Genomic DNA, 27,812 nt, shown 5'->3' with positions numbered 1-27,812 from the left:
AATTCAATATGCCGTTGTGTTTTCATTAAGAAAACAACATCCGGATGCGTAATTATTGCTGTATATGTTGATGATTTAAACATCATTGGAACGAATAAGGAAATTCAAGAAGTTGTGTCATACTTGAAGGAAGAATTTGAAATGAAGGATCTTGGAAAAACCAAGTATTGTCTGGGTTTACAAATTGAACAAAAAGAATGTGGAATGTTTGTTCACCAGACAAATTATACAGAAAAGATCCTTAGACGTTTTAATATGGATAAATCAAATCCTTTAAGTACTCCAATGGTTGTTAGATCATTAAACGTAGAAAATGATCCATTCCGTACATGTGAAGATGATGAAGATATTCTTGGTCCAGAAGTACCATATCTAAGTGCTATCGGTGCCCTTATGTATCTTACTAAATTGTACAAGGCCTGATATATCTTTTGCTGTAAATTTGTTGGCAAGATTTAGCACATATCCAACACAGAGACACTGGAACGGAATTAAACATATATTCCGTTATCTACGAGGAACGACAGACTTGGAACTTTTGTATTCAAAAGATGCTAATCCAAGTATAATTGGTTATGCCGATGCTGGATACTTATCTGATCCACACAAGGCACGTTCCCAAACTGGATATGTATTTACTCGTGTAGGCACTGCAATTTCTTGGCGTTCACATAAACAAACGCTCGTAACAACTTCATCAAATCATGCCGAGATTATTGCACTACATGAAGCAAGTCGTGAATGTGTGTGGTTAAAATCAATGACCCAACATATCCAAACATCATGCGGATTATCATTCGACGAGAAGCCTGTGATACTATATGAAGATAATGCTGCATGTGTTGCTCAAATGAAAGAATGATACATAAAAAGCGACAGAACTAAACATATTCCTCCTAAGTTATTTGCATTCACCAAGGAGCTTGAGAAGAATAAATGTATTGATGTTCGTCACATTCAATCAAGTGAAAACTCATCAGATCTCTTCACAAAGGCACTTCCTACGACAATATTCAGAAATCACATATATAATATTGGGATGCGCAATCTACGAAATTTGTGAAAAATTGTTCGTGTCAACATGAGGGGGAGTTTACGTGACTGCACTCTTTTTCCCTTACTATGGTTTTTATCCCAATGGGTTTTTCCTAGTAAGGTTTTTAACGAGGCAGTATAAAAACACGTAATGAAGACAATCATTATGATCATCATCACAAGGGGGAGTGTTGAAAATTAATATTTAAAACATGTATTGAATATTTGAGTGTTGAATATTTGAATGTTGAAAATAAGAGTTGTAAATATTGAAAATTAGTGTGTGATAATGTAGGTAATGATGAATTTATTTTTGGATTATTTGTAATGAAATTCTATAAATAGATCTCTCATTTGTGAAGAAAATCACAAGTGAGTAGAGAGAAAAATTTTATAAAGTATGTAGTTTGGTAAATTTTGAGAGTTTGAGATTTTTACTTTTTACCATAAATTTTTACTTTTTCACAACAAAATATATATATATATATTGTAAAGCATGTCATGGATTTCTAACAATTCATCTTCATCATTGTACAAGTAAAGATTCAAGGAAATAGACAAAAATATTATAAAATTAATAAGCAGAACAATTCCAAAAATCACAAGTTCTAGAATAATAATACAAAAATCCCCAATCCAAAATTTACTTTATTTCGAGGAACCAAGCATTTCATATAATCATAGTCGAATATCCAAAGTATATTTTCTTTGTATATATACTACTCCACAAGTCAAAGGAAGACACTTTAAGTTACATTTAGCACCATTCAATTAACTACGGAAAATTGATATTTTCTTTCCATGTAAGTTGACATGTTTTGAGTTTTAGTCATTAATTTGTCAATGTTAAATTTTCATCTATTAATTTCAGTTTTTTGTTTTTGTCATTTTTTGTTACCGAAACCACTAAATTAATCGAATGTGATTTATTTGACATCGATGTTCACATACGTAACAAATTTGATTAGAATAAACATATTTTACACACGTTAAAATTCATTTAAACAAAATAAAGAGAAACATAAAACGAAACCAGATACATTACTTCAAAATAAGTTGTTTCTCTTTATTTTTTAGATGAAATTTAACGTGTGTAATATAAGGTTTAATTTTATCACATAAATCACGTAGAAAAATATCAATATCAAATTAATACTATCAAATAAATTTAATGTTATCCAATATCGGATTCGACATTCGACTGTAACAAACTTTTACATTTATTTAAAAAAACAATAAAAAATCTAAATTAGATTATATTTGTTTATTGTCCTCTCCCTCCTACCCAAGTGGAACTCAGATAGTTGCATTAAATAATTTGACTTGTCATTATTTAAACTAACTCTTAAGTACTCTTTTTTTCCCAAACATTCCAAATCGAAAATATTTTAAAACCCTAATTTCTGAATCCCAAAAAATCCCAACTCCCTCTCGTCATCGGATCACGAAAAGTGATGAAGATTATCTAATTCAGACTCTTTTCTTTTGAAATTTCAAGAATCGTCATTAAAGTCTGAACATTTTCAAATTTAGTAACTGAAATTATACACGCTACACACAACGTGTCACTCTCTGTGTGTGTGAGAGAGAGGGATTCTTGATTGGATGAACAACCTTTGAGTTTCGAATCTTTGACTCCTTTACAGCATAGGGGGAATCAGCGGCGAGGTTAAGTTCTGTCCTGGGTTTATTTCTGGAAACGATTTCTCTGGATGGCGAAGCGTGTGCACGAAGTTTGGAAGGGGAATAATGTGAGATATATCTTTTGTGCATTTTTATTGAGCTTGCTCGTGCTCCAATCTTCTGGATGTATTTTTCTTGTTGGGTTTTTTTTATATGCTTTTAGCTTGATACAATCTGGTTATGGTTTTTTTTTTTTAACATTATTGGTGTTGGTGTTCAATAGCATCAGAAGCGGTGTGTTTTGTGCATGCTAAGTTCACTTCTGTACTTATTTTTTTGTAAAATGGAAGTTGGATTTGAGAAGTTGTAGACTTGGCTGGAGACCGGAAAGAGATTTTCATATTGCTGTTTTTGGGATTTTTCCCCAATATTCCTAGAGTGTCGAGCTTTTATAGATTCAGGAAAGCTTATGGATGTGGTAGTGGTCAAATATTTACGTATCCTAGTTCCTACTTTTTCTAGGAAATTGGGTTCTTTTTGCAGCTGATATTATAGTAATAAATGTGACAATGTGGTTTTGTGTTTTTGTGAACTATGTCCGACGTGACAACATGAGGAAGTAACATATTCATTCAGTATATCTATTCTCTTGACCATCATTCTCTTTGGCATGATGAGTTTTGCTTTATAACGGTTTCGAAGTGATCTCGTGATGAATGATATTGGACTTTCTACTTTTGAGCCATCAGATATTAATGCATGTAATAAAATTAACAGCAAATTAAGTCTATCACACTCCAGAAATGCCATCAGATATTAATGCATGCGTTGAAATTAACAGCGAAATTGAGCCTAATGTACTCCACAAAATCACTTGTGCTACTGAATGATTACCTTCTCATAGCAGTGAGGCAACATCAATTTTATGCCAAATATAAAAAAAAGAGAAGGGATTAAATTATTTTAACTCAGTCTCTAGCATCTGCTACCTCAGTTCAACTAAATGGTCTTCGTAGTCAAAGGTTGATCTAGTGTATATTTTTCCCGAAGTTGACATTACTATGAATGACTGTATGCGATTGTCATGGACCTGTTGTTCGTAGAAAGGTGAAAGGAATTGGTGTATTTAATGGATGTTGGATCATAATCCTGCTATTTTAAAGATATGTTACCTTGGGGCAAATAATTTGCATTTTAGTGTTCATATATGTCTTCATATTAAACCCGTTATATGGCATATACGCATCGTTTTACATGGTTTGTTGCTGATGTTTCTCCAAGTATACTAGTATATATAATTTTGGAGTGTTTTCCAAGAAAATAATCCAGAGATTTTGATATTCTAGTTAATTAATTGGAAGTTTAGATAAATTTGCCAAATGTCGTTGAATATTCGACTCAATCAAGGTTCTGGTTTTTGAATTGGAGTGGGCTAGTTGTGCAAGAAAACCGAAATACATGTGGTTATTTTTTACAATCCTGGAAATTCCATAGAGTTAGATTACATTATTTTTAAAACTATTTCTTGTTGTATTGAAGAATGTAATCTTAGAAATGTTTAGGCTTGCTTTTGAGCTTGGATCCATGAGAACTGAAAGTTTGGACTACATAAGGCAGCATTTTCTTTATGTATTATATCATAATGCTAAAATTAGATTCTCTCTCTGATTTTAGTGCTCATCACCACAGGTACATTCAAGTCTCTAGCGTATATTTGTTTTACTTTTGTATTATCTACTTCTTTAGAGGATGGTAGTTGACAGGGATTGGCAGTTTTTTGTCAATTTTTTCGTCTTGTTCATTTGGCGAATTTTCAAACCCGTGCGCGTTGCTGCTTCAAATGTTCGGTACTGAATCTTGTGACAAAGAAACTGAGGTGCCAATGTCTGCGAAATCTATTGAAAATTCTGTTCACTCAATCACAGCCAACTTGAACTGCATGTCTGCAATTAAAATTATGGTTCTGAAAGGAAATTGGGGGACAAGGGGTTCAAATTGAAAAATGTAGAAACCCTTGGATTTTAGATCAGAGTGATTTTGAAAGTCGAATAAAATTGTATTGATCCTTTTCTAAGATCCATGTGTTAAGCAGGGATGTATAAAAAAAATTAACATTCTTTTGATTCCAACTAATATCATCTGTCTTTTACTGCCATCAAATACTCCTAGTTAAGAAAATTTTGGATCTGTGACTAGTTGACTCTTGGAGTGCAAGAGAAATAAATAAATATCCCTTGAATACTTAAACCAACCTATGAAGTACTTGGTAGAACCCTTTAAATAATGAAGTGGAACTTCTCAAACAGTTCCATAGATCTGAAGTAGTTCGCAGTATACAACTTATTGAAGCTTATAAATAAGTTTGCCAAAGGTTTATAATGATTAAATATAGTACTTGACTAGATAGGAAATAACTGAAGAGTATTAGGTGATAGTAGGACTCAAATGATGATGATATGAAGTAGGTGAGGTAGTTAGATTTTGATAGCTGTCACCCAAGGCGATGGGACTGTGTCCGAAGGAGACTTATATATTTGTATGCATGCCGGTGTCCTAGTGGGACGTGCACTGCTTGCAATCGTGTGTAATATTTACTACAGGAAGTGTGCTGAATCTGCCATACACGAACGTGTGAGTTCTGGCAAAGTTATTGTATGTTACACTAGCAGGTCCTGTAGAAGATCTTGAATTTAAATACTGATAATTGTAAATCTTAAAATTGCCAAGAAGGTTTGATGGAGTAATAAATCATTGTAAATGTGACTATTAATCTATTACTATACCATAACTATCTCCTTGTCAAGTATACGCAAATTGATGCAACATCTTTATCTTGTCTTGCAGATCTTTTTGCTTGGTGGGAGGATGATTTTTGGCCCTGATGCGAGGTCACTGCTTGTCACATTATTGTTGATAATCGCCCCAGTTGCTGTCTTTTGTGTTTTTGTTGCAAGCCATCTTCGCCATGAGTTTTCTCCATATGGCGCAGGATATGCAATCCTGATAGCTGCAGTCGTGTTTACTATTTATGTTAGTTTCTTAACTGCTTTATTTAACACACTTCTTGAACTACTCTGGCATGCTTTAAACTTTTTTCGATGAATGCATTTTCCTACTTTCAGTCTGCGAGCTGTCATATTTGTTTTCCACAATAACGAAATGTTGGTCCGTATTTACATCCACCGATTTGTACAAAGCACACATGTTTGATATGATTTGCTTGACCATAAAGCACATTTATTCTTAATTAATTATACCATTGAAACCTCGTTGTGTGTCTTGGGGATGGTTAATTTGATATTCCACGTACTGACAATTGGCTGCTTGAGGGGCGGTGAGGAATTTGAAAATCTGCAGTTCTTGAACTAAGTTGGAATACTGTGTACCGTGTTTGACATGGGTACTAGGAAGTAGCATTTGAATGCTTGTTATTTCTTCTTCTTCATGCAACAATAGTACCGTGTTTCCCTTGCATCAAAGCTTTGAAAGTATTTCATACGCAGCTTGTGATTTTGGTGCTTGATTTGATGGTGGTTGATCATGAAGTGACACGGTTAAATTACCAATGCTTGTTTTTTTTATATGGAATGTGTAATTCAGGGTAATGTACAACTTTAACATGCAGGTGCACGGATACTAGGTTGTTGAACCAAATTTTTTTCTTTAAACATAGTTTTTGTACATGTCACATGATTCTAATCAAATTTGCTTGCCAAGTCCCTCACCTTAGATTTTTGCTTTCCTGAGTATGCAAACCACTTTTCATGCATTGATTTTTTTTTTCCAGTCCTATTCTCTTCTTGTTCCATACTAATGTAAATTTTCTTGGGGTATAATGATATTATTATGATTAATTTTGTTAGGTGTTGATGCTTCTTCTTCTTACATCAGCTCGCGATCCAGGTATTGTGCCACGTAATTTGCATCCACCAGAGGAAGAATTTCGTTATGACACTTCAACATCAGTAGAGATTGGTGGACGGCAGACACCGAGCCTCCAGCTTCCCCGAACTAAAGAAGTATTGGTTAATGGACACCCTGTTCGAGTTAAATATTGCGACACTTGCATGCTTTATCGTCCTCCTCGTTGCTCACATTGCTCCATTTGCAACAATTGTGTGGAGCGCTTCGATCATCATTGCCCTTGGGTGGGCCAGTGCATAGGCTTGGTATGGCATTTCATCATAAGACTGTTTACTTTATTTCTCACTGTTTTACTTTCATGTGGATTGTAGCTTTCATTGTCTGTTGAATGATGCTTTGTTGTCACACGGATTTTTATTTTTCTATTCCTTTCTTCTGCAGCGGAACTACCGATATTTCTTTTGTTTTGTTTCTTCCTCTGCACTTCTTTGCATCTATGTGTTTGCAATGTCGGCTTTGTACATCAAGAAACTGATGGATGATCACCATGGGACTGTATGGAAGGCAATGAAAGAATCTCCAGCATCTGTGGCACTCATGGCTTATTGTTTTATTTCCCTGTGGTTCGTTGGAGGACTTACCGGCTTTCATCTGTATCTAATTGGCACAAATCAGGTCATCCATTAATTCTCGTTTGAATGGTTTCCTGTTTTGTTTTTAGGTTGCGTACTTAAGTTTCTTGTTCAGAATGAACTTCGTCTCGGTTTTGCTTTCAATTATTTATCTAGCTGCGGAAGGAACTGAAATAGTTCACTAACATTTCTATACAAGTAACCGAATCTGTCATCCTTCTGCAGACAACGTATGAAAATTTCCGTTACAGAGCTGATAACAGAATCAACATATATGATCGCTGGTGCTTCAATAACTTTCTTGAAGTATTCTGTACGAAGGTCAAGCCATCAAAGAACAACTTCCGAGCATTTGTACATGAAGAACCACCCCAAAGACCCCCTCCACCCACTAGTCGGGATGCTGAACATGTCAATACAGGGGAGAATAGACGTATGAAGGTGGAAGACGATTTAGACATTGGTGGGGATCTTTTGAAGATCTCACAGCGTCGTAACATTGAAGATATTGAAGGAGATATACGTAGCAGAGGGAGTGATGTACCACAGTCATAACTCTTTAGACGTTGAATCTGTTTTTGGTTCTGATAGACGACTTCCTACCGTGCAATCAGAAACAAGACATTCTAGTTGGGGAAGGAGAAGCAGAAGCTGGGAAATTGGAGCAGATGGAACTTATGCTACTCCAAAATAAGCTTAACAATGAACACAAAGAAGCAATTCAACAATATTCGATGATCGAAAGGTAGCGTTTCCATATGCATTGATTCTGGTTTTGTTTTATGAAATGGGAGGAAAGAAGCCAATTGTGTTGTATTTGATCTTAGGCAAAATGGATTAAATTCACTCGTTTTCAATATCTTCCCCTCACTCAATATTCTACCTACCTATTGATTTGTTTCGTGTAGTTATGATGTTTCTTGGATCTGTATTCTTTGTGTAACTAACCATTTCATACATATGAAGAGGTAATTATTTTCCAATTTATTTATAAATATTTTTTGTTTAGGTGTATGTCGTGATTCGTATCAGTTTGCAAGATACAATAATAGGAATCGGTTAAAAAGAGAGAAAAAATACAATAATAGGGCCCTTGCCACTTGTGGCACACCTTTATTCGAGTCAGGTTCGAGTCGGATGTCGAATTTAGTACAGGTTGAGCCATTTGAGTCAAGACGTTTGTCGTAAAAAGGCAATCAGAAACACGACGGAGGATAGTATTCGGACGAGCTTGTCCACGCTGGTGCCAATAAATTTGACCCAACGTTGGCCCTGCTGCGAGTCTGTTGAGACTTGGGGTTGGCATTTCATCTCTATCATAAAAATTTCTACTGAGATCGCCTATGTTTGCAACTCTATCTCTATCATAAAATTTTCTATGAGATTGTCTCTCATATCAATTTTGTAACGGATCTCTAATGTTATCTGACTCATGAAAAATTTCAATTTTCATGCTAAAATTATTACTTTTTACTGTAAGTATGAATCAGATCGACGCGTTTAAATATATAAATATGTGATATTGTTTTATAAAAATTCAGGATATATCTATATATTGATCTTGCTTGAAACTATCTTCATCTTTGATTTAGGTCTCAGATTGCCTTTTCAAGTTTGAATACTATTTAATATCCTATGTGGAGCCAACTTTGAATGATGGCAAAAAATTTTGTGAGACGGTCTCACAGGGTTGTATTTTGTGAGACGGATCTTTTATTTGGGTCATCCATGAAAAAATATTACTTTTTATGCTTGTATTGTTTTTTATTGCGAATATCGGTAAAGTTGACCCGTCTCACAGATAAAGATTCGTGAGAGTAGTCTCACAAGAGACTTTCTCTTGAATGATTGGTATATGGATAAGCGATCAAAGGATGAGACAACTTGGGGTTGGCACTAATCAATTTGTGAACTAGAGTAAAATGTGGTCAAATGATAAATGCAATATGCATAACTCATGATAAAATAGTATTTTTTTTACATGAAAAATAAATTTATTTAAAACAATTTAAAAAACTTATTAAAAATAAAAAATTTTAAATTTTCAGTTTAAATTATTTTTTTTACATGCAAAAAATTGTGTGAGACGGTCTCGCGGGTCGTATTTTGTGAGACGGGTCTCTTATTTGGGTCATCCTATTAAAAATATTACTTTTTATGGTAAAAACATTACTTTTTATTGTGAATATCAGTAAGGTTGACACGTCTCACAGATAAAGATTCGTTAGACCATCTCACAAGAGACCTACTCTTTTTTACAAAAATCAACTGAACATGCACACAACACATATATATTAGGATGATATATGTTATTGATTAGACAACTTATATAAATAAAAATAATATAGTGTATGAGTTATGTGGGGACCCGGACGCTAATCATGTTCTTAATTATCATTGGGACTAATTAATCAATTATAATAAATAAGGTCTTTTTTTTTTTTTAATGCGGAACGTAATGGAGTCAACTTCATATACATATCAGTATAAAAGTACAAATCTGGAACTATATATACAATCATTCAAACTAGGGTTTAACAACTAGGTATCACGTGTCCGAATCCTATCTATAGCAACATCAAAGTCCGTGGTCTCCACTCTAATCATGATCTCTCGTCATCTCCTCGACCCTGATCCTGTCCCACCTGTTGTCATGCACACATACAAACACGACAACAGCCGGATAATTCCGGTGAGAATATAATCCCAGTATAAATCAATGAACATGCAATCATATAATCAATATAAAGCATGAAGCAGATATCATATATATATCAAAGTCTGAAACATAATTAATATCAAACTATTCATCACACTCGTGACTCCATGACTCAGACTAGACTCAATCCTAGTCTAGGGATCCCGGTTTCCAGATGTTGGCATTCCATATCGACCAACAGTAATAGAAGAAACTCCAATTCTATCCACGTCGATATAACCAAACATTCAGTGTCTTGACTTATCCGTCACAGACTGTGGCACTATCGCCAATACACTATCTTGTGACATCGTGCAATGTGCCCGTGGCGCCAGATCCCACCACTATCAGGCACTTCTGTCCCAAGATCACTCGTCTAATACATGCTTCCTATAAATCAATAGAACAGCATATAAAATCAAATCAAGGCATATAACAACAATAAGTATGTGATTTAGGGAAACTCAAGTATATCCTACTTGAGTCGATCTCCCAATATCAAATTGAATTATACATTTCGTTTGTAGTCTCGATCTGAAGAAACGGAAGTTCTGAACTCAAGACTATCTCTGTAAATCTGAAATGACATATCGAGAATAATAATATTAACCTTCCATTCTCAATTCAATACTGAATCTGATTAATCTGAATTTAATTCAAATCATCGGCATAACGACACAATCTCAATATCCCCGTAAATACCATATCAACAAATATCAATTACAAATCATAACTCATATCCGATACAATCTGTAATCAATCAATAATCTAAATCTGTCCGGTTTTCAGTCCATATAATCAGAAATTCATAACAATTCCTTAATCAATCTGTTATTCGATCTGACTTCAATTCTACGATGTGTAGTATTCCCAGAACACATAATAATGATCAAATAATAATTTCTCCAATATCATAATTTCAAATGATAACAGAACTCAATAAAACTTACGTCCTGCTGTAGCTCGCGTCGAAAGAATTACAGAACTGTGTTCGGATTCAAATTCTGATAACCAGATGTCATACAATCAAATTTTTAAGACAAAATGAAGCTTGAGGAATTTTCCATTCATGGAAGTGTCGGTTCTTTGTTGAAGATTTAAAGGGAATTGCAAATGTATATAACAAGTTGTATGGTGGTGACAAGTGTCCCACTCAATCCAATATTGCACTTTAGCCCCTGAATTCTTCACTATTTGCAATTCAGCCCTCAATAATTACGAAATTGCCATCAAATTTAAATCAAGTATTTTTCCACTTAATTACAAAATTGCCATCAAATTTAAATTAAGTATTTTTCCACTTAATTACAAAAATGTCATCAATAATATTTTCTTTTCGGGGTCTCATAAAATTGATAACATCTCGGGCCTTACAATTCTCCCCCTTTGAGACATGATTTCGTCCTCGAAATGTCAAGCAATCATATCACAGGTAAGCAAATCAGAAATAACAGAAACTAAAATAGTAAACTCACATCAGTGGAATAACTCTGGGAACTCCTGTCTTATATCTGATTCAGTCTCCCAAGTAGCTTCTTCAATGCCATGACGAGTCCACTGGACTTTCACAAGTGGGATGGTCTTCATTCTGAGTTGCTTTTCTTTACGATCAATAATCTGAACCGGTTTCTCAATATAACTCAGAGACTCATCAAGCTCAGCCTCGTCTGGCTGGATAATATGGGAATCATCGGGGAGATATTTCCGTAACATAGATACATGAAAAACATCATGTATCCCAGATAATGAAGGCGGTAATGCGAGTCGATAGGCACGATCTCCTATCTTCTCGAGAATCTCATATGGACCAACGTATCGTGGAGACAACTTCCCTTTCTTGCCAAATCTGACAAATCCTCGGAAAGGTGAAATCTTTAGGAATACTCGGTCTCCAACCTCAAATACCAACGGTCTTCGTCGAACATTGGCATAATTGGCCTGTCTGTCCTGAGCTGTCTTCATTCTCTTCTAAATCAGCTTTACCTTTTCTGTCATCTCTCTGATCATATCAGGTCCAATCTCAGGAACCTCAGAGATATCATCCCAATAAAGAGGGGATCTGCATTTCTTTCCGTACAACGCCTCGAATGGAGCCATCTCAATACTCGTCTGATAGCTATTGTTGTACGAAAACTCGCAAAGAGGCAAGACATCCTGCCAATTAGTGCTAAATTCAAGCACTACAGCTCTCAGCATATCCTCCAATGTCTGAATCGTCCGTTCTAACTGTCCGTCAGTCTGGGGGTGATATGCGGTACTCAGATGTAGCCTCGTACCGAGAGCTTGCTGCAAACTCTGCCAGAAGTGCGAAGTAGACCGAGGATCACGGTCTGAAACAATCGACTTCGGCACTCCGTGCAGTCTGACTACTTCTCTGACATAGATCTCTGCCATCTGGTCATATCTGTACGTCATTTTGTATAGAATAAAACATGCTGATTTGGTCAATCGATCAATCACGACCCAAATAGCATCCCAATCTCGGGAGGACCTTGGTAACTGCGTCACAAAATCCATGGAAATGTGATCCCATTTCCATTCAGGAATGGACAAACTCTGTAACAATCCTCCTGGTTTCTTTCTTTCCGCTTTCACCTGTTGGCAATCCAGACACCTGGAAACAAATTCTGCAATGTCAGTCTTCATTTGTATCCACCAAAACTGTTCTTTCAAGTCATTGTACATCTTTTTGCCACCAGGATGAATACTGAATCGACTACTGTGCGCTTCTGTCAATATCTGCTGTCTCAACTCTGGAACATTTGGCACAACTAGGCGATTATTCACATACAGTACACTGTCACGTACCCGATACTCTGATCGATGTCCTGCTCTGACCATCGCAATCGAGTTCTGAACATTCTGATCAACTTTCTGAGCCGCTTTAATCTTCAAAATCAGCTCTGCTTCAGCTTGAATAGCATATAATCTCAATGGTCTACAATCTGTCTCAAATACCAATCCAGACAAACAGCAGTCTTCAATCAAATTTGAAACACCTATTGTCGATAAGGATAAAGCACATACCTTTCGACTCAATGCATCAGCTGCTGCATTGGACTTCCCCGGATAGTATTTGATTTCACAATCAAAGTCTTTCAGTAAATCCAGCCATCTTCGCTGTCTCATATTCAGTTCTGATTGTGAAAACAGATATTTCAAACTTTTGTGATCAGAATAAATTTCAAATTTCTCACCGTAGAGGTAGTGTCGCCATATCTTCAAAGCAAATACAATGGCTGCCAATTCAAGATCATGAATTGGGTAGCAAGTCTCGTGTGGCTTCAGCTGTCTCGAGGCATAAGCAATCACATGCCCTCGCTGCATCAACACACAACCCAAACCTCTATGAGAAGCGTCACAATAAACAACAAAATCACCAGTACCTGATGGAATAGTCAACACCGGAGCACTGGTCAATCTTTTCTTCAACTCCAGAAAACTGGACTCACACTCTTCAGACCAAACAAATGGAGCATTCTTCTGAGTCAACTGTGTAATCGGCTTGGCAATACTGGAAAAATCTTTGATGAATCGACGATAATATCCTGCCAAACCCATGAAACTGCGAATCTCAGGCACTGATGTCGGTCTCGGCCAAGAAATCACTGCCTCAACCTTACTGGGATCAACAGAAATACCAGTCTCCGGATATAATGTGACCCAGAAATACTACCTGTTTCAACCAGAACTCGTATTTCGACAGTTTAGCATATAACTTCTCAGCCCTCAAAATTCGCAACACGGTTCTCAAATGCTCAGCATGTTCCATCATATTCTTTGAATAAATCAATATATCATCAATGAATATGATAACAAACTCATCAAGATATCTCTGAAAGATACGGTTCATCAAACCCATGAATACAGCCGGTGCATTCGTCAAACCAAACGGCATGACAATAAATTCATAGTGTCCATACCTGGTTCTGAAGGCTGTCTTTGAGATATCAGAATCCTTGACTCTCAGTTGATGGTATCTGGATCTCAGATCGATCTTGGAATACACTGAAGAACCCTGCAACTGATCAAACAAATCATCAATGCGAGGCAAAGGGTATTTATTCTTTACCGTTGCTTTGTTCAGTTGCCGGTAGTCAATGCAGAGCCTCATTGAACCATCTTTCTTCCTCACAAACAGTACTGGAGCACCCCAAGGAGATACACTCGGTCTGATATACCCCTTGGCCAGTAAGTCCTCCAACTGTTCTTTCAGCTCTTTCAGTTCAATCGGTGCCATTCTATACGGAGCTCTAGAAATCGGAACTGTACCTGGCATCAATTCAATGCTGAAGTCTATCTCTCGAATCGGAGGCAATCCAGGAATCTCATCTGGGAAGACATCAGCGAACTCACACACCACTGGCAAGTCCGCCAATGATGGACTTGACTTCAGTAAATCAACTGAATATACAAAAAATCCTTCCGCTCCTTTCTGCAATAATCAAGTCATAGATAATACGGATATCAAAGGAATTCTAGATCGATGACCCTTACCGTAGAATTTCCACTCATCAGCCATCTCAGGTCTGAATCTTATAATCTTGTGGAAACAATCGACTGTAGCCCTGTACTTGGTCAACATATCGATACCGATAATACAATCAAACTCAGATATCCCAAGCACAATACAGTCTAACTCAATTTCATGCCCAATATACTGCAGTATACACGATCTAACAGTCTTTGCTGATATCAAACATGTCCCCAACGGAGAAGAGACAGACACTACCGCAGACAATGATTCAATAGGCAATGCATGACTCAATGCAAATCGTTCAGATATAAATGTATGTGATGCACCAGTATCAATCAATACATAAGCAGGATAACCAGAAATAAAACAGTTACCTGCTACAACATCATCAGGTGCATCATGTGCCTGCTCCTCAGTTAAAGCGAACACTCTGGCCTGCTGTCTCGGAGGCTGGCTCACTGTCTGGCTTTCTCCAGGCCTCTGCCGTGACTGAGCAGACGGTGCTGGCTGGAAAGAATGAACAGCAGATGGTCGTCTCCCTGTCTGAGCCACTGATCCAGATGACTCTGCTGCCTGGGATCCCTGGGCACCTCTCTGTGGACATACTCGGGCAAAATGTCCCTGCTGTCTACAAATAGGACAGCTGTCAAACACTCCTCGGCACTGCTCTGTGGAATGCTTCCCTCCACAGGTGCTGCAATAAGGTCCAGTATAGCTCTGATCTGTCGAGGACTCCCAGAGCTAGAAGAATTGCTTCCTGACTTCTTGAATTGCTTCCCTCTAGCTTTCAGGAAGTCTTTCTTTCCACTACCGCCGCCAATCTCGAATCGAGGAGGTGGTTGTTCCGGTCTCGGTGCTGGAGGCACAAACGAAGCTCCTCTCTGTCTCATCAGACCTGCTTTGGCCCCCTTAGCTCGGTTCAAGTCATCAGTGAAATTGTTTGGCCTCCCGGTATTCACCAAGGTAAAAATTTCAGGATTTAGGCCATTTATGAACTGATCCGCAACGACCTCATAATGTTCAGCCACATGTGGAGCAAATCTCAGTAGTGTAGAGAATTTAGAAACATATTCCTCAATGTTCAACTGCCCTTGTCTCAGATTCGCAAACTCAACACCTTTATCCTTTCTGTATGACACCGGGAAGAATCTCTGATAGAATTCGGTTTTGAAGACATTCCAGGTAATAGGCATACCTCGATGCTCCAAGGCCCTCTTGGTCGTAATCCACCAGTTCTTGGCAACATCATGCAACTAGTGTCCTATCAGTTTCACTCTCCGCTCATCAGTGTAGTCCAAAGAGTCAAAAAACATCTCTATGTCGTCTAACCAGCTCTCACAATCCACTGAAGTCTCAGTGCCCCTCAGAGTCGGCGGATGAAAAGACTGAAATCACTTCAATAATGTCTCCATCGGAGTGGCTGTAACATCCATCGGAGGATTTGAAGTACTGCCTTGTTCCGGAATTCTTCGGGGAGGCATATCTGATTATCAAAATGATTAGTAACCCAAAACAACAAACCTCTTTCAGTCCTCCTCCGATCATCTTACTGCTGATCCAGAATCGGCTCTAATTCGTTCTCAATAACACATGCTTTCAAATCAATTCAGATAAACAGATAAACATGCATTATAAAGCAGTAAATCATGCTAGCAATCAAAAGCAGGAAAGAAAACTCAATCTACCCCGCTCACTAGCTCCTATCTCAGTCTAAAGGATCTATCGCTCTGATACCACCTGTTGTGGGGACCCGGACGCTAATAATGTTCTTAATCATCATTAGGACTAATTAATCAATTATAATAAATAGGGTCTATTTTTTTTTTTTAATGCGGAACGTAATGGAGTCAACTTCATATACATATCAGTATAAAAGTACAAATCTGGAACTATATATACAATCATTCAAACTAGGGTTTAACAACTAGTTATCACGTGTCCGAACCCTATCTATAGCAACATCAAAGTCCGTGGTCTCCACTCTAATCATGATCTCTCGTCATCTCCTCGACCCTGATCCTGTCCCACCTGTTGTCATGCACACATACAAATACGACAACAACCGGATAACTCCGGTGAGAATATAATCCCAGTATAAATCAATGAACATGCAATCATATAATCAATATAAAGCATGAAGCAGATATCAGATATATATCAAAGTCTGAAACATAATTAATATCAAACTATTCATCACACTCGTGACTCCATGACTCAGACTAGACTCAATCCTAGTCTAGGGATCCCGGTTTCCAGATGTTGGCATTCCATATCGACCAACAGTAATAGAAGAAACTCCAATTCTATCCACGTCGATATAACCAAACATCCAGTGTCTTGACCTATCCGTCACAGACTGTGGCACTATCGCCAATACACTATCTTGTGACATCGTGCAATGTGCCCGTGGCGATCCCACCACTATCAGGCACTTCTATCCCAAGATCACTCGTCTAATACTCGTCTAATACATGCTTCCTATAAATAAATAGAACAGCATATAAAATCAAATCAAGGCATATAACAACAATAAGTATGTGATTTAGGGAAACTCAAGTATATCCTACTTGAGTCGATCTCCCAATATCACATTGAATTATACATTTCGTTTGTAGTCTCGATCTGAAGAAACGGAAGTTCTGAACTCAAGACTGTCTCTGTAAATCTGAAATGACATATCGAGAATAATAATATTAACCTTCCATTCTCAATTCAATACTGAATCTGATTAATCTGAATTTAATTCAAATCATCGGCATAACGACACAATCTCAATATCCCCGTAAATACCATATCAACAAATATCAATTACAAATCATAACTTATATCCGATACAATCTGTAATCAATCAATAATCTAAATCTGTCTGGTTTTCAGTCCATATAATCAGAAATTCATAACAATTCCTTAATCAATCTGTTATTCGATCTGACTTCAATTCTACGATGTGTAGTATTCCCAGAACACATAATAATGATCAAATAATAATTTCTCCAATATCATAATTTCAAATGATAACAGAACTCAATAAAACTTACGTCCTGCTGTAGCTCGCGTCGAAAGGATTACAGAACTGTGTTCGGATTCAAATTCTGATAACCGGATGTCATACAATCAAATTTTTAAGACAAAATGAAGCTTGAGGAATTTTCCATTCATGGAAGTCTCGGTTCTTTGTTGAAGATTTAAAGGGAATTGCAAATTTATATAACAAGTTGTATGGTGGTGACAAGTGTTCCACTCAATCCAATATTACACTTTAGCCCCTGAATTCTTCACTATTTGCAATTCAGCCCTCAATAATTACGAAATTGCCATCAAATTTAAATCAAGTATTTTTCCACTTAATTACAAAATTGCCATCAAATTTAAATTAAGTATTTTTCCACTTAATTACAAAAATGCCATCAATAATATTTTCTTTTCGGGGTCTCATAAAATTGATAACATCTCGGGCCTTACAAGTTATCATTTACTATCCAAATAAAAGATTTATTTAAAAAAAAATTATTAGCTAGTCCAACTAATTTTTTTAAAATAATTTATTATAATTGTAGTTAATATATAGAATAATTTTATTATAAGTTTTTGGAATCAATAAAATTTATGTAGCGGGAACCAAAATAATAATTTATTTAAAAATTTAAGTATTGTTACACTCGCTAACAATTTATTTTGTATGTAACGAAAAGGGCAATCCAAACAAATGCAATTCGTTTTGTTTTGTACTTAAAAAAAAATAGGTCGCCTGTTTACGGTCTCATATGTATATATCTATGAGATAGATCGACCGAGTTTAAATATACAGTAAAAAATAATACTATTGACAAAATATCAAAATTTTTAAATAGTTTTTATCGAGTTGAAGGTCTGCATCGAGGCCCATATTTTAAGGGGGTCCATTTTTTTTTTAACAAAAATGTAGTAGCATGATATTTCATATAACTAACTTAAAATAAAGAAAAAAAAATAAACTTTATTTTTTTCTTAATCTTATATTGACACCTGACTATATAAGAAATTCAGATGTATGTAAGGATCGTGTATCGTATTATCGTAAATCCTATGTTGATTATCGACAAAAAAAATAAACTTTATTTTTTAACGAAAATGTAGTAGCATGATTATTTATATGATGTATATCATGACAATGAAAGTGAGAAAATAGGTGGTGAGGATGAAAGATTGTATTAGAAATTGATTTGTATTTGAAACATGTGATGAACCGCAACAGAAAAATGACACATGTTACGGTTTTTAGCATAATTAACAGAGTATTGGTCCAAATGACATGAGGCCAATTTCATTGGAAAGATAATACATAATACTAAAACTTTCATGTTTTGAGTTTTGTCCAAATCCATTTGGAAATATGGGCAAAATCATCCCGAAGTGTATCGTGTTCGTTGTAGTTCCTACAATGACACAGTTTGGGAGAATGAGCATAACTCTCGCATCCGATATCCAAATTGAGTGAGGTTAGTGGAAAATGAAAGCCAAGACATAGATCTACAACTTTCCCGTTTACCACTTTTGCTAATTCGAAACCTAAAATAGCGTTTCGGACAGAGCAAGGCAGCGAACCCGCGCAAAACTGCACGCGCGGGCAGAACAGGCCGCGCGGCTGCGCGTGTTTCGGCGCCACCAGCGCGCTGTTTCCTGTTGTGCACGATTTAAGAGGTGCTAAGGATGAGTTTTTGAACATATTTCTTTATTTCCTTGCTGAAGCTTCGAGAGAAATGAGAGAAAATTGATTTCTTTCATACGAAATCACTTCGAAACGTTGTCCAAACGCGAAACAAATTATATATTCGGAATCCTCGCGTCGAGAGCTTCCTTTTGAGGTAAATTTCTTCTTGTTCCAGCAGCTCTAAATATCAAAGTGCTGGAATAGCATGTATTTGAAGTTGAAATTCCTATATGTAGTAGAATAACCGACAATAAACTCATATTTGAAGTCGGAATTGAATTATAATATGATTTGGATTTGACTATGAATTTTTGTAGTTTCAAATGATATTTGAAAGTCATATTAATGATTTTGGATTATGTTATTGATTGAAATGAATGTGTTATTGATGTAGATATAATTTCTATACTGAAATCTTAAAGCTACATCAATTGGAAACGAAGAATTGAGGTATGTTGCGACCGGGTAACATATGACAGGTACCTGTATTATATGATATATGTCGGATTGATTGATTGGAATGAGAATACATGTCTATATGCCTTATTTGTTGATTGATGTGGCATACATGACATTGAGATTGATATATCGATGTATAAAATAAATGTTTTGTTAACACACATCGTTTGATGCATACATCGATACATGACATGCACGTTGAGCTATGATCCTTGGATACCCTGATATGATTTGATTGGATTCTGGGGTTTGTGAACACAATTGCTATGTTGGTATTATATGACCCTGTAAAGCATAGACAATTGTGGCCCCGATGATTGGATATGAGATTTGGGATTTGATAGCGCTTTGTCGACGCTATCATACGAGTATCCCTTATTGAGGCCGGTATGCCAGCTCGAGCATTGATTTGATAGCGATTCGTTTGATTCTGACATGTGCTCAGTGGATGGGTATTTGACCTGATACCTCCACGACATACATGCATTGCATATCATATATCATTGTTTAGATATCTGTGGTATATATGATTGGTTGTTCCATAAGGAGCTTTGCTCACCCCCAAGGGGGCTGTTGTTGTCTTTGTGTGTGGACAATGGCAGGTACTCCAGGATATCAGGAGACCGGAGAGGGTACTTCTGGAGGGAGCCACAGTTTGGGCTGAGGTTTTATGTTTATGTCTTGTTCCCAGCATATATGTATATGTATTTATATACCGGGGCATGTCTCGAGAATATGAGTTGTTTGTATATGATTGGTTATGATTTCGTGTGGGTATGTTTATGATGTGAGATTAAATACTATTTTTAGTATTCAAATTAAAGAAGAGATATTTCGGGCTCATTGTAAAGAAAATTTAAACTCGTTTTCCGCTGTGATTAATTAACCCTAATCAGATTGCATTGTAATAACGATTAGGAGCTAAGGGCCCCAAACTAGATGGTATCAGAGCATAGCTGGGAATGCTCGATTGAGTTTTGTGTAGACTTGAATAGGCACAAATGAATTGTGCGCTTGTGTTTGATTTATTTGTATTACTTGCTCTTACTTGATTTGATTTGAGTAAGTATCTGATGAGATTGATGATATGAGATGATGAGATTATGAAATTGTTATTGATTTGTGATATTCATCAATTGATTTGTAGATGGATCCCACAAATGAAACTGCGAGTAGCAGTACTGAGAGAATAGTTGGGCAATTTGAAGGATTGTCCATGGATGTAGTGATGGCTCGATTCCAGGATCTGAAACCACCGAGGTTCTTTGGCACTGAGAGTGCTGAAAGAGCTGAAGCCTAGTTGAAGGATATCGAGCATTTGTTTAATATTGCTGAGTATTCCAAAGCTCGGAGACTGAAACTTGCTCTTTATCAGTTGAAAGACCGAGCTAAATCTTGGTGGGAAGCCGCTGAGATTGGATTGAAAGAGACCGGGATTGAAGTCACATGGGATGTCTTCAAGGCCCAGTGTTTGGAGCACTATTCACCTCCATCTTATTATACTGCTCAGGAGAATGAATTTAATAACCTGCAGCAGGGAACGATGACTGTTGCAGAATATGCTTCGAAATTTTCTACTCTGTTGAAGTATGCACCTCACGTAGCTGGGAATGCGAAGGCAAAATATAACAGGTTTGTGAATGGATTGCATCCTGCTATATATACTTATGTTGTTTCTGGATTGCCTACCAGCTACGCAGAGGCAGTTGAACGAGCCAAGGCATCCGAGGCTGGACTTAGGAGAGGAGGTCCACAGTATACTCCTCCACCTCCGGTGTCAGCTCAGCAACCTACTTTGCGGCCGAGGGGTAAGAAGTTCAAGAAGACTGGCTCTGTTTCTTCGTCTTCTATGAGTTCGAGTGGATCCCAGAGAGGGAGTCCTGTGATTGCTCCCTACTGTAGTCATTGTGGAGGTAAACATACTATCGAGCAGTGTCGATGTATGTTTGGTACTTGTTATCAGTGTGGGCAGGAAGGCCATTTCTCTCGAGTATGTCCGAACAGGGGTACGACTTCTGCTCAACCCCAACCAGGATTTAGAGGTGGCCCTAGTACTATGATGAGACCTGCTGTTCCTGTTCCATCTTTTCAGCAGTCGAGTGTCCCACGATATCGAGGACCGGGTGGTCAGAGTGCCCAAGTTCCTCCTCAAGTGAGAGTGTATGCCATGACTGAGGATCAGGCGAGAGAAGCTCCTGGAGGCATGATTGCAGGTATTTGCATGCTTTGCAATTATCCTGCACGTGTTTTATTTGATACAGGAGCATCTCATTCATTCATATCTCATGCATTTGTTGCATCTCACGATATTGAGTGTACCCCGTTGTATGATACTTTGTCGATAGCCACGCCAGCAGGGAAGATTATTTTGTCTGAACAAGTTGTGCATAATTGTGTATTGATATACGAGGATAATGTGATATTTCTGAATTTGATTGTCTTCCCAATGCACGACTTTGATTGTATTGTTGGCATGGATATCTTGATGACGAATCGAGCTACTGTTGATTGTTGTCATGGAGTGGTTCGATTTCGACCGATTGATGGACCAAAGTGGAATTTTCATGGCAAGGGTTCCCAAGCCAAAATTCCATTGGTATCTTCCTTGGAATTGTCCCGATTGTTGACTAGCGGAGATGAGGGTTATCTTATCTACGTTATTGATATTTCGAAGAAGGAGTCTTCTTTATCTGAGATTCCTGTTGCGAAAGAATTCCCAGATGTATTTCCCGATGAGATTCCTGATTTTCCTCCTCATCGAGAAGTTGAGTTTAATATTGATCTTATGCCAGGGATTGCTCCCATATCTAAAGCTCCCTATCGCATGGCACCATTGGAATTGAAAGAATTGAAAGAACAATTACAGGATCTTCTCGATAAGGGATATATTCGACTGAGTGTATCACCTTGGGGAGCTCCAGTTTTATTTGTTCGAAAGAAAGATGGTACTATGCGAATGTGTATTGATTATAGGCAATTGAATCGGGCTACTGTGAAAAACAAGTACCCACTTCCTCGTATTGATGACTTATTTGATCAGCTTCAGGGTACTTCTGTATACTCGAAGATTGATCTTCGTTCTGGGTATCATCAAGTACGAGTTCGAGACGAAGATGTGCTCAAAACTGCTTTTCGTACGAGGTATGGCCACTATGAATTTTTGGTTATGCCTTTTGGTCTCACGAATGCTCCTGCTATTTTTATAGGATTTAATGAATCGTGTCTTCCGAGATTATCTTGACCGATTCGTTATTGTATTTATTGATGATATTCTTGTGTATTCGAAATCGAAAAAGGAGCATGTTGAACATTTGAGACTGGTGTTTCAAATTCTTCGTACTAGTCACTTATATGCTAAATTGTCCAAATGCGAGTTCTGGATGGACAAAGTGATATTTTTAGGCCACGTCATTTCGAAACATGGCATATCTGTTGATCCTTCGAAGGTCGAAGGTGTGTTGAATTGGCCAAGACCTACGAATGTTCCTGAGATCCGTAGCTTCATGGGTTTAGCGGGATATTATCGTCGTTTTATTAAAGGATTTTCGAAAATAGCTAAACCTATTACTCAACTGACACAGAAGAATCAGCGATTCATTTGGTCAGATGAATGTGAAGCTAGTTTTCTTGAATTAAAGACGAGATTGACCACAGCACCTGTGCTTACTATTCCCTCAGGTACCGGAGGATTTGTGGTATGTACAGATGCGTCTGGTAAAGGTTTGGGCTGTGTTCTGATGCAACATGGCAAAGTGGTTGCTTATGCGTCTCGTCAATTGAAATCTCATGAAACTCGTTATCCTGTTCATGATCTCGAATTGACCGCCATTGTGTTTGCTCTGAAGATTTGGCGCCATTATTTGTACGGAGAAAAGTTTGTTATTTATTCGGACCATAAAAGTCTGAATTACCTCTTTTCTCAATCTGATTTGAATATGAGGCAACGCAGGTGGATGGATCTCCTGAAGGATTTTGATTGTGAGATTCAATATCACCCTGGATCGGTGAATGTTACTGCGGATGCCCTTAGTCGGAAAGTTTATGATTCTGTTTTAGCCTCTGTTTGTGTCGCCAAACTACACGAGGATATATGTACTTCTAGCTGGACTTTTCACTCGAATTGGAATTCTGTCACTGTCTCAGCATTGCAAATTGAGCCGAACTTGATATCGAAAATACGAAAGGCCCAACGAAGCGATGCTCAGATCCAAAAGTCGAAAGAACTTGTATCTGCTGGACATCAGTCTGGATTTCAAATTTCTTCTGATGGTTCTTTACGACTTAATGGTCGGCTGGTAGTTCCTGATGATTCTGATTTGAAATCTGCCCTTATTCGAGAAGCACATTGTAGTAAATACAGTATTCACCCTGGAGGTCGAAAGATGTATTTGACATTGAGACCTCAATTCTGGTGGAAACATATGAAGAAGGACATTGCTGAGTTTATTTCGAAATGTCTTGTCTGCCAGCAAGTGAAAGCCGAAAGAATGAAACCTGGAGGTTTACTCCATAGTCTCGAAATCCCAAAGTGGAATTGGGAACATATTGCTATGGACTTCGTGACTCATTTACCTCGTTCGCCCAAGGGCTGTGATGCTATTTGGGTTATTATTGATCGGCTTTCGAAATCTGCACATTTTATTTCGTATGAGCGGACTTATCCTTATAAGAGAATGACTCGTTTATACATTGAGAATGTGGTGAGACTGCACGGTGTGCCAGTCTCGATTGTATCTGATCGTGATCCCAGATTTGCTTCTAAATTCTGGGGTAGTTTTCAAGAAGTGATGGGTACACGTTTGGCTATTAGTACTGCTTATCATCCTCAAACTGATGGCCAGACCGAGCGTACGATTCAAACGTTAGAGGATATGTTGCGTGCTGTTGTGATGGACTTCAGAATGGGATGGCAAGATGCCTTACCATTGGTCGAATTTTCTTATAATAATAGCTTTCAGACAAGTATCGGTATGGCACCGTTTGAAGCTCTATATGGGAGACGATGTAGATCACCGTTATTCTGGGATGAGACTGGTGAGAGACAATTGACTGGACCTGAAATGATACAGGAAATGAATGATAAGGTTCAGTTAATTCGGCAGCGGATGAAAGCTGCTCAGGATCGTCAAACGAGTTATGCGAATAAACGAAGAAGACCCTTGGAATTTCAGAAAGGTGACAGAGTATTTTTTGAAAATATCTCCCTTTAGAGGCACTGTTCGATTTGGCATGTGAGGGAAATTATCTCCTCGTTATGTTGGTCCATACGAGATTCTGGATCGAGTTGGTGATCTTGCGTATCGATTGGCATTGCCACCAGCTCTATCTGCTATTCATGATGTGTTTCATGTTTCTATGCTGAGGAAATATGAACCAGATCCATCACATGTACTTGCACCTGATGAGGTTGAACTTGATCCTTCTCTTTCCTATGTCGAACAACCTGTTCGTATTATGGATCGGAAGGAGAAAGTATTGCGTAATAAATCGATTCCGCTAGTTCGAGTGCAATGGACACGACATGGGGTAGAAGAGTCGACGTGGGAATTGGAGAGCAAGATGCGAGATTCATATCCGCATTTGTTTGATTCTCTTCCATCTGTTCCATTGTATTCAATGTATAGTGATCCATTTACTGATTTTAGTTTTGATATATACTATAATTGGTGACGTACTATATGTTTGCCAATGTTATGTATATATGGACACTTGAGATTTCGAGGACGAAATCTTTTAAGTGGGGGAGAAATGTAAGGACCGTGTATCGTATTATCGTAAATCCTATGTTGATTATCGATAATTCATGAAATTGTCATGTGATTATGTATATGATGTATATCATGACAATGAAAGTGAGAAAATAGGTGGTGAGGATGAAAGATTGTATTAGAAATTGATTTGTATTTGAAACATGTGATGAACCGCAACAGAAAAATGACACATGTTACGGTTTTTAGCATAATTAACAGAGTATTGGTCCAAATGACATGAGGCCTAATTTCATTGGAAAGATAATACATAATACTAAAACTTTCATGTTTTGAGTTTTGTCCAAATCCATTTGGAAATATGGGCAAAATCATCCCGAAGTGTATCGTGTGCGTTGTAGTTCCTACAATAACACAGTTTGGGAGAATGAGCATAACTCTCGCATCCGATATCCAAATTGAGTGAGGATTAGTGGCAAATGAAAGCCAAGACATAGATCTACAACTTTCCCGTTTACCACTTTTGCTAATTCGAAACCTAAAATAGCGTTTCGGACAGAGCAAGGCGCGAACCCGCGCAGAACTGCACGCGCGAGCAGAACAGGCCGCGCGGCTGCGCGTGTTTCGGCGCCACCGCGCGCTGTTTCCTGTTGTGTACGATTTAAGAGGTGCTAAGGATGAGTTTTTGAACATATTTCTTTATTTCCTTGCTGAATCTTCGAGAGAAATGAGAGGAAATTGATTTCTTTCGTACGAAATCACTTCGAAACGTTGTCCAAACGCGAAACAAATTATATATTCGGAATCCTCGCGTCGAGAGCTTCCTTTTGAGGTAAATTTCTTCTGGTTCCAGCAGCTCTAAATATCAAAGTGCTGGAATAGCATGTATTTGAAGTTGAAATTTCTATATGTAGTAGAATAACCGACAATAAACTCATATTTGAAGTCGGAATTGAAGTATGATATGATTTGGATTTGATATGAATTTTTGGAGTTTCAAATGATAGTTGAAACTCATATTAATGATTTTGGATTATGTTATTGATTGAAATGAATGTGTTATTGATGTAGATATAGTTTCTATACTGAAATCTTAAAGCTACATCAATTGGAAACGAAGAATTGAGGTATGTTCCGACCGGGTAACATACGACAGTCACCTGTATTATATGATATATGTCGGATTGATTGAATTTATTGGAATGAGAATACATGTCTATATGCCTTATTTGTTGATTGATGTGGCATACATGACATTGAGATTGATATATCGATGTATAAAATAAATGTTTTGTTAACACACATCGTTTGATGCATACATCGATACATGACATGCACGTTGAGCTATGATCCTTGGATACCCTGATATGATTTGATTGGATTCTGGGGTTTGTGAACACAATTGCTATGTTGGTATTATATGACCCGTAAAGCATAGACAATTGTGGCCCCGATGATTGGATATGAGATTTGGGATTTGATGGCGCTTTGTCGACGCTATCATACGAGTATCCCTTATTGAGGCCGGTATGCCAGCTCGAGCATTGATTTGATAGCGATTCGTTTGATTCTGACATGTGCTCAGTGGATGGACATTTGACCTGATACCTCCACGACATACATGCATTGCATATCATATATCATTGTTTAGATATCTGTGGTATATATGATTGGTTGTTCCATAAGGAGCTTTGCTCACCCCCAAGGGGGCTGTTGTTGTCTTTGTGTGTGGACAATGGCAGGTACTCCAGGATATCAGGAGACCGAAGAGGGTACTTCTGGAGGGAGCCACAGTTTGGGCTGAGGTTTTATGTTTATGTCTTGTTCCCAGTATATATGTATATGTATTTATATACCGGGGCATGTCCCGAGGATATGAGTTGTTTGTATGTGATTGGTTATGATTTCGTGTGAGCATGTTTATGATGTGAGATTAAATACTATTTTTAGTATTCAAATTAAAGAAGAGATATTTCGGGCTCATTGTAAAGAAAATTTAAACTCGTTTTCCGCTGTGATTAATTAACTCTAATCAGATTGCATTGTAATAACGATTAGGAGCTAAGGGCTCCACATTTATGCTCTTCCTCAATTGGATTTTGAAGAAACATCTGATTCAGGTAATAGAATTTAGATATTATATTTTACTTTTAATTATTAAAACTTGGTGTTGAGATTTTATAAAGTAATTTATTGTTTGCATATTTCAGTATTCTTATACTGTATTTTGGATTATGCCCTAATAAACGATTTTTTTTCTCACTTTTTGTTTATATAGATAAATGACAAAAACTTGTTTGAGACGGTCTCACGGGTCGTATTTTGTGAGACGGATCTTTATTTGGGTCATCCAAGAAAAAATATTATTTTTTCTTGTGAGACCCGTCTCACAGATAAATATTTGTGAGACCGTCTCACAAGAGACATACTCCAGATAAATAATTAATAGTTGTTTTAGAATAAAAAGATATTTGTATTGCTCAAGATATGATTAATTAATTTGTTACTCGTTATTTTGTATTTCGGTCCTGTAGGATCAGAAATGTTGTTAGAGATGATGAATAAACACTTGTAAAAAAATATGATATTTCTTTTGCCAAAAGTAAAATTGAATTGGGATAAATCA

General features: G+C 37.3%; 1 protein-coding gene across 1 annotated transcript; it reads left to right on the top strand.

The window, feature by feature from the left end:
• The first annotated feature begins 2,397 nt into the window (after positions 1 to 2,397).
• On the top strand, positions 2,398 to 8,220 carry LOC142520639 (protein S-acyltransferase 8-like). The gene is given in 6 exon segments (XM_075623705.1): positions 2,398 to 2,786; positions 5,503 to 5,688; positions 6,522 to 6,827; positions 6,964 to 7,197; positions 7,380 to 7,703; positions 7,705 to 8,220. Coding segments are annotated over 6 exon segments (1,233 nt in total). The 5' UTR covers positions 2,398 to 2,747; the 3' UTR covers positions 7,849 to 8,220.
• Positions 8,221 to 27,812: the final 19,592 nt, after the last annotated feature.

The sequence above is a fragment of the Primulina tabacum genome, chromosome 12 (assembly GCF_025594145.1).
Source record: "Primulina tabacum isolate GXHZ01 chromosome 12, ASM2559414v2, whole genome shotgun sequence".
In the NCBI taxonomy this organism is placed as follows: domain Eukaryota; kingdom Viridiplantae; phylum Streptophyta; class Magnoliopsida; order Lamiales; family Gesneriaceae; genus Primulina; species Primulina tabacum.
Note: the sequence above shows the minus strand (reverse complement) of the source record. Positions and strands in the feature narration are given on the sequence as shown.